Below are 11,310 nucleotides of genomic sequence, written 5' to 3' on the forward strand. Positions count from 1 at the left end.
ATTATAGTCAGCTCAACCTTGACAGAAACATAACAGAATGAGTTTAAACCAGCTGTACACAGCTTCCCAGCAGAAATAACCAAAACATCAGAAACCTTCCTGTTTCTCTCACAAAGAAATAAACCTTCTAGAACATTCCTGGACTAATCAGAATAGGAAAGATCTCTACACATCAGATGAATACTTTCTGTACTAAGGAATGAAGACTGACACAGGGGAAAATGGCGCCAGAGGGCCTAAGGCGTTCCTTTCTGCCTTGAGTCCTGGCTTACCTCACTGCAGTGGGCAGCCATTTTCTCCCAACCTTAGCAAGAGTCAAAATGTTTTTTAACTCCCCACCCTTTTCCCAAGTGAAAATAAATTGAAAATAAAATTTTATTGTTTCTTTTATTTCCTTTATTTATTTTGTTTATGATTCTGACTTGTATGCCACACTGTCTCTTCTATTTATAAAAATATTTATATTAATCAGACCTTTGGCTGATTAATATTCTACAGCCTTTTGAATGTGTCTGTGGGAAGGGGAGTGTTATTGTTTTGCTGTTTCGTTTTACTTGTTTACTTGGTTTTATCCTATATTCTGCGAACCGCCCTGGGATGTTATGATGAAGGGCGGTATATAAATCCAATAAAAAATAAATATATTTATATACTGATGTTACGTAATTCCCTGGGGAGGTCACTTTGGTGCTGCTAACACACAGTTGGGCTTCACCCCCAGACGTGCACTCCACTGTCTTTTGAGACAGATGAATGCCAACAATATCACAGGTTTACAAAAAAAAGAAAAGAAACATAAATTAAACATTATTATAAATCAATATGAATATTTCCCGTGTACATGCCATGGACCACCTAAATGAAGGTTGTGAACCACTGCTGATCGATCCACAGACCAGAGTTTGGGAACCCCTGATATAGGAGAAATCCTAAGATCTCTGGTCCAAATCTAGTCATATATCGAGAATGTTTGCTGCCATGTACACATCTACAGTTAACTTCATTAGAGGAAGAATGACTAACTGAGGTTAAAGAGCCACTGAACTATGAACCCATCAGCCTAACCTACTTTACAGGGTTGTTGTGAGCATAGCCCCCTGTTCCTGAATTCACTTTGGAATGAGTTGCTTCCTTCTGTCTCCCTCCCCGATACATTAAGGAAGACATTCTTTTCTTGGATTTTGCTAGCCTCCTATTTTATCTGCACCTTCTAAGCAAGTAAGAGAAGTTCACTACCCGCTCAGCCTCAAGGGAAGAAAACAAGAGACTCTTGATTACTCTTGAGACTGATTTCAAAGTGGATCCCACACCAAGTCTCTGCTTAGTCACTTCCCCTTAACCAAGCGCCACCTTAAGAGGATCCTGAATCTTTTCAGACCAGAAAAATAACAGGCAGGATGGAGAGACAGGCAATGTCATCACCCCAATTGGGAGAGGATGCTGGTGACACACACAGAGGAGCCTCCAAGTTCAGGTACTCATATGGAAAGTTCAGGTACTCATATGTAGAAGTAAGATCTTTCAAGAGCAACACTGAAGTGATTGAATAATTCAGCCCTAGAGAACAGAATTCTAAAATAAAGTGCCAATTTTTTTAATCAGCCCTGTTCCTAGCCCTTTATTAGCAGACTAATTTGCAAAAAACAAACAAACCAAGCCAGTAGTCCAGCTTGCCCTCAATGCCAGAAAGGTTTGACAGTGCCTGTTTCTGCAGATCAAGTGGCTATTTAATGCCCTTGTGATTATTATTTTTTCTAATACATTTACAATGGAGACAGAACCAAAAAAAGAGGGAAGATAAAAGCAGTTCTCTCTAGAGGACCCATAAATCACCCAATAATGTTGTTTTTACAAATCAAAACCTTGATGATAATTTAAGTATAGACGTTACCCTTTGATGGTTGTTTCATTAGGAACATCCTCCATCAGACTCCCTTTTGTCTTCTGGAAATAGGATTTCTTTTCAGCTGGGGTTAATTCGGGTGTTGATTTCATGAGCTGCATCCTGGCTAGATCCTCTGAGGTTTGGAAGAAGGCTGTGCCAAAAAATCAAGAAAGCACCAATAAACATCTTCAGTAAGCCTGTACAATTAGATCTCTGCATTAGATGAATGTGTAGAGGGAGTCAGAATCAGGCCCACGGACCCTGGCCCCAACCTTATATTCATGCACTTACAAGCTGTTAAGTGCCTAGATAAAAACTGGAAAATGAGAATTGGCACTATGCATACATATTTTTTTTTTATTTTTTTTATGAACGCACAGAAATCAGGGTCTTCACTGTCATCTGCACAAGGCTTATGAGCCAAAATATGGTTTATCTATACCTGAGTAATGTCAAGGAAAAAAGACAATTAATACCAGGTTTTTGCATCAAGAGCCAAGATTCTGCAGCCAGTAGACGTGTTGCAGATTAAACATCCCTGTATATATAATAATTCTGCTTCTAAGTAGTATATACTTGGCTAAGAAGTACGGTATGTATTTGTTACTCCCCAGATTTCTGTACCCAAAACACCACTACTAAAGTGGTTTACAGCAAGGAAACAAAAGCTGCACACAAAATATATGCTGCACTGGAGTGAGATTTAGATATCCAGTTGTTTTAAGCGACTTTATTAAAAATTCACTTTTGCTATGGGAAGTCTTTGATTTATTACAACTGGGGCTTTGGCCTACTGAGCAACAACTCATCCCATCCAGAGTTCCCTTTATTGTGGATACAAACCTCCTTTTGAGTTCTCAAATCTCTCCCTTCTCGTGGGAGAACTGCTTGTCCTTTTTCTCTCAGAGCTATCCTGTTGTCCGGCTCCCTCTTCTTCTCCCTTTGATGCAGAGATGCCAGGAATTTCTACCCCACTTCCTGTTCCTTCGGATTTGCCACAGTTCCCATCGCTGGCTCCACTTCCTTTGCTTGAAGACAGAGGGGCACTTGGGCTCTCAGACCCACTTCCTACCCATGGAGATGAAGAGCTCTCTAGATCCTCATCTCTATCTCTATTCTCTGTGGACATGGCAGCAGCACTGGGGTTCTCAGCTACATCCGGGGCATCTGGAGTCTTGACTTCTCTTTCTTTGCTGGAGAGCAGGAGACTGGCATCTGGGTCCTCAGTGCTGCTTGCATTTCCTGGAAGCATAACAGCATCATCTGGGCTCTGAGATCCACTTCCTGCCTCTGAGGATACAGGAAAACCTATAGTCTCAACCTCTCCTACGCCCTCTGGGGACTGGGGAGCATCCTGGTTTCCAGATCTAGCCAGATCCATGCTCTTGGATCCACTTCTTTCCCCTGAGAATTCAACAGAGTCTGGGACCTGAAGGTCATTCCTGAGATTCAAGTGATCTGAAAGAATCAGATTAAAAAAACCAAACAAATAACTTTTAGTTTTTCGAATGTCAGTTTTTGTGTGTTGTGTATTGCTATTTTTCGTGTTGTTGTTGTTGTGTGGAAAATACTAATAATTTTTTTTGAAAAATAAATAACTAAACGAAAAGGTCAGATTTGGGGGGGGCTCAATACTTCGTCATTACAAATTCAATTTCCTTCCTTTTACAATTAACTGAAAGTGATGCCCAATGACTCCTGTTGAAGCAGTGTAGATAAAAACCAATGCTTTTTAAAAAATACTTTTTTAAAAAAAATCAGATTTTTAAATTTAAATTTCATTTTTAAAATAAAATGCTTTTGGAGGAAAAATCTTTCTAAAGATAGTTTCCTGTTTAAGTTGCATTATAGTCCAAAGGCTATTCATCAGGAAATAAGGATTTGTTTTAAGTTTTTCATGTGTGCTAAAACTCTGTCTAAATTGTTGTTGTTTTTAAAAAAGTTGTTTAACCATATCAGTTAACAAACATGGATACATATGCTATAATGTTATTGTTTTCGTTAAATAATTTTTTTTAAATTGTTACTAAGGATATGATTAGTTTTCTCCTTCCAGTAACGTACAGAAGAAAAGTTATCCAAATATAAACAGCTAACTTATTAAACCTCAAAATAATTTTGTAATTATCTGCCCATGTATTTCTAATAGTATAACCAAATCAGTAATTTTTGATATAACTGTAAAAACTACTCTGACAATTTATTATTCAAAAAATGAAACCTTCATCTGGTTGTAAATATTAAGATTATACTAGCAAGAACGAGTCTTTCTGGAAAAAAAGAAAAAGATTTAAATCAAGTCTTACTGACTAGTGATTTAAATTGATTTGATTTAAATCAAATCCACCCTGTGTTGAAGCAAAATCAAAAGCATCTGAGAGGTCCTGGAGAACTATCAGGCTTGCCTTCCCCTTACCTTTTTCCCAGCACAGGTCAGCTGACAGAGTAACTCATTGCCATAACTGAGCTTGAAAACCAACCCAAACCACACACAGTTATCCTGGCAACCTTCCAAATCACTCACCTGGGGTGAGAGGAAGGACAGTTTTCTTGCATTGCCAAAGGCCCTCAATCCCCCTGTATTGTTTCTTAATGGCCCTAGCTTGGCCAGGTCATTTTGCATAAATTAGTTCAGGAATTCCTCTGCAACTTGTATTTCTCCCTTCACATCCCAAATAATCAAAATCCTACCATATATTAATTTCTAGGGTGTGGGGGAGGCCCCCCAAACTTATAATCATGTAAACGAAAGTTCACAAAAGCAGCACTAACAGCTTTGGACGAAATTCAAGACGCAAGAGGTCTTCAAGACATAGAGAGAGAATTTGGTGCTGCTGCAGGTGAGAAGTTAACCCTTAGGAAAAACAAAAAGCACCTCCAGGTTTTAAAAAGTGTTACTCACCATCTTCTACATATTCAGAAATGGGCTGAAGGCTTGGGAAGGCTTGCCTCAGGTTTTCCAGGCAGTCCAAGAACAGTTCCTGAGATGATTCTCTTTTTCCCAGCACTAACTCAATCAGGCATTCCACAAAGGCTTGTGGATCCTTTATTTCACTCAGGGAGAAGAACTCCCCCTGTGTGAGGAGCAGGTGGGAATCTGCCACATCCAAGATCAGCTCTGAGTCGATTAGAAGAAGATCTTCTGCTAATTTCCTTCTGGCCCTCCATATAATTTCAGATGGGTTTTTCCCAGAAAATGCCATGGCTTCCAGGCAGGTAGCCCTAAAATTGTTGAAGAATGAACACACACTGTCTTTGTATAAACAGCATTGCTCTGTAAGGATTTGGAGTAACTGATCCAGCAAATGTCCAACACCAAACCTGTAATTCAACAGAGAAAGCACCTGTATGATATCGAGCGACAGAATCATCTGGCCACAATTTTTGTCCATGGTATTATTATTTTCCACCTAGTCATTTTGACACCCTATTTGCCAAATTTAACAATTCCAAAATACAGACGCGCTTTTCACTTTCGCAAGACTGAATATGCTGCCTTCAGCTGTACTTGAGGGTCGATTTCAAACAATTCCACTGGAAAAATGGTTATGTGTCTGGGGAGATGGCAGTATTGAGTCAGTAGCTCATGTGCTTCTGGCTTGCCCTCTTAATAAAGATTTGAGTTTATTATTACCCCTCTATTATTGTCCTTGCTGGGCTGCTTAACCACTGCTACTGTGTCCTTCCTTGAGCAGATCAAGATGATCAGGTGACAGCGAAAACTGCAAGGTTTTTAGCGGGGGCAATTAGAATAAGATCTATTATTAGATTACCGATGTAAACCTCCAAAATGTATTTTCTATAGTTAACTCTAAACCTGTATCTTCAGTACATTTTATTTCATTGCTATGGCTAGTGGCTGAGGCAAATAAAGACTTTTCTTCTTCTTCTGATCCAGCAAATGCTAATTGAACTATTTTCCCATCCTGAGCATTTATTTATTCAAGATGGGGCCTGCCACTAGCAGGATATAAGAAATCTGACTGAATGAGCATTCACTTTCAATAGATTAAGTGGATATCCTCACAAATGAGTGGTTTGCCTGCCCTGTTGTTACTGTCTAGCAGTATAGATTAGCTGCAACAAAGGCTACAAATAGGGTGATTAGGTTAAAATTACCACCTTTCTTTCTGGTGGGGGTTCTGTGCCTTTAGAAGCTAAGTGATGGGTAGAAATTCAACAGGTTCTGCTCTTCCAGCACAGCACTGAGAAGCTGCATGTGTTGGTATCTGCCTGTTATGCAGTTATTCAAGGCTTAGAGATTGTGTGCAAGCGTTTTTGCGGGGTGGGGGTGGCAATCGCCAATATTTATAATATATTCAAAATAATATGCCAATCCTGAAATATAATAAATTATTTTAAAAACAATTCCAAATATAAAGCTTATCTACAGCTTTAAGATTGCTTTTAAAGGAGCAGAAAATCTAAAGTTTTCCATAAAAATGTTCAAACTTCAAAGGAAGCTCAACTACAGTGCAAAAATGAATCCAACCTTAATTAGGCAAGGGGGGAGTTGACAATAAAAAGCTATTGAAAATGTATATGTTTAGGGAAGCTTTTAATATTTAATAGACTATTGTATTTTAATATTCTGTTGAAAGCTGCCCAGAGTGACTGGGAAAACCCAGCCAGATGGGCGGGGTATAAATAATAAATTATTATTATTATGTACAAAAACTTGGGAGCACCAAAACACAATGCTCTGATGAACATTAAATATTCGTGTTCTCAAGTTTGTTGTGCTAATTTAGGATTGCACTGATATATGTTTGTTAAATTTACACCCCCTTCCTTCCTCCAAAATTTCATTGATTTTCTTGCATCTCGAGGAGCAAGGCTTCTTGTTTATCAGAGTATTTAATGCTTCCAAGTAACTTGTATTTTTGAAATTGCTGCTTGTTTTAGCTTTTGAAGTGGCTTTTATCTGAGAGCTGACTTTGCACCTCTGAATTAATAGCCGTGAAAGACTCCATTAGCTATTCTGCTTTCACACAAGCATACACAAAATCTACCTATGTTTTTCTGTTTATTGCAAGCAGAGGTTAAGGAATATGGTCCGTAAAAATTATAGCTGACAACCTAAATAATCAAAATTAAATGCAGATACTTACGTGAGATGTAAAGCGCAGTGCCTACGTTCGTTCCCTGCGAGTTAAGTTTCTATGCTTTGCGCTTTCGCTTTTCCTGTAAACGACCCCACCTCTAGAGAACAGAAGAAACGAAACTGAAGGTAGAAAAAAAAAAGAAACACATTTAACTGTTTCTATGACTAGATGGGCTGGGAGGAGCTGGGAGGAGATTGTGCTATTGCCTCTGACTGATTGCTTTGTCATTGTTACTTATTAGTTCATACCGTTGTTTATACACATTATATCCAATTGTTTTAAGTTGCTTTAAATTTCATCTTCTGTAAGTTGCTATATCTTGTTTTATTTTCTATCTGCAAATTCCACAATCTTTCATAATACCAGTGAACTTGTAGACCAATAAACTGAGTGATTTGTTTCAGTCACAATCCATTTTTGTGGTCTTACTGGTTCCACTTGGTTCCTTCTGAGCAAATTAGAACCTTGAATGAAGGTTAATGCACTGGCCAGGATTTGGCACGACATTTGGATCTCCAAATAAACAATGGCCACCTGTCAATCAAACCCACTTGGATCACCGGTGCTTAAAATGCCATTTCCAAACTTCTTTGTCTCTCTTGACCCTACTCAAACTACAACTGCTGCCCGAAATCAACAGCACCAGAGGTGGCAACTCCTTTTTGCTGTGTTAACTTGTGCATGGACAATTAGACCAATGTTCTGGTATAGGGTTTTATTTCCATTTTGCTCTGCATATTAAATTATCATTTGGGATAAGCTGCTGAATTGGATTTCTGAGCTATGCTGAACTCTGGACGCACTCAAGGGGTGTTTTCTCCCCCATTTCCTCCATCGCTCAGTGCTTGGGATATCGGGTGGGTGGATAGATTGAAGTAGGCAAGCAGGAGATTTGGGATTCATCTGGATGCTTCCCTGCTCCAGAGGAGACCCATTTAATGATTTAATTTACCAAAATTGGGAATGCCTAAATGCTTTACCTTGTGTGTTTAATTCTAGAATGCTCCCCAGTAACTCTCGTGTGATTAAAAAAAATATATAAAAATGTCCAGTAGCACTGTAAAGGTAAAGGGACCCATGACCATTAGGTCCAGTTGTGGACGACTCTGGGGTTGCGGCGCTCATCTCACTTTATTGGCCGAGGGAGCCGGCGTACAACTTCCAGGTCATGTGGCCAGCATGACTAAACTGCTTCTGGCGAACCAGAGCAGCACACGGAAACGCCGTTTACCTTCCCGCTGGAGCGGTACCTATTTATCTACTTGCATTTTGACGTGATTTCGAACTGCTGGTTGGCAGGTGCTGGGACCGAACAACAGGAGCTCACCCCGTTGCAGGGATTCGAACCACCAACCTTCTGATTGACAAGCCCTAGGCTCTGTGGTTTAACTCACAGCGCCATCCACGTCCCTAGAGACTAACTAAGTTTGTTCTGGGTATAAGCTTTGGTGTGCATGCACACTTCTTCAGATACACTGAAGCAGAAGTCACCAGACCCTTCTGCTTCAGACCCTTCAGTGGGAGGGTGGGGTGGGGTATTTCTCAGAAGGGTAGTAGGTGATGGGTGATTGACTCAATGGGTATGGTAAACCTGCTGACGACTGTTAACGACTGCAATTAGTCCTACAGGAGAAAGCAAGGGATAGTATGCAGATGACAAATCATAGCTTGAGCATGTGTAATGATTAGTCAACTTTGGTCACATAGTTATTATCACATCTTACTTACACTCTCCATTTTGTTTAGTGTGTGACTGCAATGGCTGCATCTCCATGATGCAGAGAGACTGGGTTGAGGAACTCTCTAAAAGCAATAAAGGTAAAGGGACCCCTGACCATTAGGTCCAGTTGTGGCCAACTCTGGGGTTGCGGCGCTCATCTCGCTTTATTGGCCGAGGGAGCTGGCGTACAGCTTCCGGGTCATGTGGCCAGCATGACTATGCTGCTTCTGGCGAACCAGAGCAGCACAGAGAAACGCTGTTTACCTTCCCGCCGGAGTGGTACCTATTTATCTACTTGCACTTTGACGTGCTTTCGAACTGCTAGGTTGGCAGGAGCAGGGAACGAGCAGGGATAGAGGAGAGCTAATGTTTCTCTGTGAATGTACCATATTGGCCCGAATACAAGCCACACCTTTAAAATTGGAGGAGCCAACCCTTCTCCCAAATTTGAGGACCTGCAAAATGTTTAGTTTGGACATAGCTACCGCTGCACGGATGGGACTTGCAAGCCAAGTTTCTTGAGGCCAGCTCCACACAGATATCAGCAGCAGTAACACTGGAGTCGGCAGGGTGATCAAGAGCTCACCTCCCAGGTTGAACAAGCAGCAGTGGGAAGATACTGTTGCACACCGCCCCAATCTCCGAGCGGTGCAGGATTCCAGGAGTTCTGGGCCAGGGTTCATATTTTGGGGATGAGGCACAGCTGACACTGTGCTGTCTTTGGTTTGTTTATGCACACAAATATAACCTGAGCCTGTGATGGAGGGGTTCACAGCATTAACAACAAAAAAAGGTCTTGTTTCTATCATAGCTGCAGTCTTGGATCCAAACAAAAAAATAAAAGTATTGGTGTCCTCTCTGTCTTTCTAGCCTGCAGCTTTTTATTCCAGCTTCTGGTTCACATCACTCAACTCTGACCTTTTGTCTTTCCAACTATCCAGGGAGGGAGGCTGGCAAGTTCCCTTCAGGCAGAGCTTTCCAAACGTTTCATGTTGGTGACACACTTATTGACATGCATCATTTTGTGACACAGTAGTTCAGTTTTTACTAGCAAACCGGAGGTTCAGCTAACCCCTTTCCAGCCCCGGGAGGAGCTCATGGACACATGACACACTAACATGTCACAACACACAGTTTGGGAAACTCTGCCTTAAGGACTCCTGCTGTGGGCCATTACCAGGCTGACTGGCTATTACAGCCTTTGCATCCATGCTGCATCCAGGAATTAGAAGGGGCAGGCATTTAGCCTACCCCCCCCCAAAGTCAGAACAATATATAGCCAGCAGAAGATTAATTCTTCCTAAAGGTAAAGGGACCCCTGACTGTTAGGTCCAGTCGTGGCAGACTCTGGGGTTGCGGCACTCAACTTGCTTTATTGGCCAAGGGAGCCGGCATACAGCTTCCAGATCATGTGGCCAGCATGACTAAGCCGCTTCTGGCGAACCAGAGCAGCGCACAGAAACGCGCTTTATCTTCCCGCTGGAGCGGTACCTATTTATCTTCTTGCACTTTGACGTGCTTTTGAACTGCTAGGTGGGCAGGAGCAGGGACCGAGCAACGGGAGCTCACCCCGTCGCGGGGTTTTGAACCGCCAACCTTCTGATAGGCAAGTCCTAGGCTCTGTGGTTTAACCCACAGCGCAACCCGCATCCCTTCCTAGGCAGCAGCAAAAGGAGGATCAGCATGGACAGCCATCATTTTACTCATCTCCAAAGTGTGCTTGCAGAGAAGGGATTAATGGGGAGGCAGTCTGCAGTCATCCACCTGTGACCACTTGCCTGTTGAACTATATCCCAGCAATGACACACAGTACCTTTTCTTCCCCAGGGCTGAGGCCCCAGCTTATTTCCCACAGTCTATTTTCAAACAATTTGATCATTGATATGGTTAATAAATGGTATTCTTATAGAAGGGTGTGTACACGTGTGTGTGTGTGTGTGTGTGTGTGTGTGTGTGTACACACACACACACACACATATTCTAGATGTCATCTTTGGAATTCCCTCCAAGCTCCTAGTTTTAGATCCGCAATAAGGGATTCTATAGGGGAAAGACTGCTAAAAGTGGCTGTACCAGCCACGTTGTTAATAGCCACAGCCAAGTCTGTTAAATATCTCTTTGCTTGACTAAAGATGCTTCCAGAAGGTTGAACTGAGTAGACAGCCCGCCCTCCCTCCCTCCCTCCCCAGCTGGGATGTCATCAGTTAGTGGAGCAGAACAGGCTCTCAACTTGGACTGGGCTGGAAAAAAGACACAGAGGCATGGGTGTAGCTGGTGGGGGGGGGGAGCTGTCCCCCCTAAATCAATAAAAATACATGGATAACTTGAGGTTCTCCTCTCCAAAAAAAATCCTGCCTTTGCCCATGTGCAGAAGTTTAACTTCCTCTCTTCCAGCTATGAAACGAAGTGTTCTGCTTTTCTACGTCCTGGAAGTAGTTGGCTATCCCTGGTCATGCTTATTCAAAGGAATACGTTGCCTTTGTATCCTCTGTCTGCAGCGTTATTTCTCCCACCGCTGTTAAAATACAAGATTTGATGGATATTCAGTCCTACTTTATTAACAAGGCAAACAGGCCAGACCATGGAGAAAACAGACAGTG

The 11,310-nt window shown here is 41.7% G+C and overlaps 2 protein-coding genes across 6 annotated transcripts in view; one reads left to right on the forward strand and one right to left on the reverse strand.

Annotated features, from left to right (window-relative positions):
• LOC310662758 (interferon-induced very large GTPase 1-like) overlaps positions 1-7,443 on the reverse strand; it is a 93,703-nt gene extending 86,260 nt beyond the window's left edge. The window contains exons 1-4 of one of the 4 annotated variants that reach the window (XR_014504311.1): positions 6,997-7,395; positions 4,788-5,206; positions 2,729-3,343; positions 1,892-2,036 (exon numbers count right to left, since the gene is read on the reverse strand). Coding sequence is in view for 3 of the 4 variants with exons in the window: in XM_083409826.1 (XP_083265952.1) it covers positions 1,892-2,036; positions 2,729-3,343; positions 4,788-5,088 (1,061 nt within the window). In the remaining variant the exon portion in view is untranslated. Of the gene's footprint in view, positions 1-1,891; positions 2,037-2,728; positions 3,344-4,787; positions 5,207-6,996 lie in introns of all 4 variants that reach the window. The other 3 variants (XM_083409826.1, XM_083409828.1, XM_083409829.1) reach the window with 3 other exon arrangements.
• The window catches only part of LOC310662829 (pyrin domain-containing protein 1-like), a 742,864-nt gene that overhangs the window by 18,117 nt on the left and 713,437 nt on the right, over positions 1-11,310 (forward strand). The gene's annotated exons all lie outside the window — the stretch shown is intronic.

The sequence above is a fragment of the Podarcis tiliguerta genome, assembly GCF_965153285.1.
Source record: "Podarcis tiliguerta genome assembly, chromosome: 13".
Taxonomy (NCBI): domain Eukaryota; kingdom Metazoa; phylum Chordata; class Lepidosauria; order Squamata; family Lacertidae; genus Podarcis; species Podarcis tiliguerta.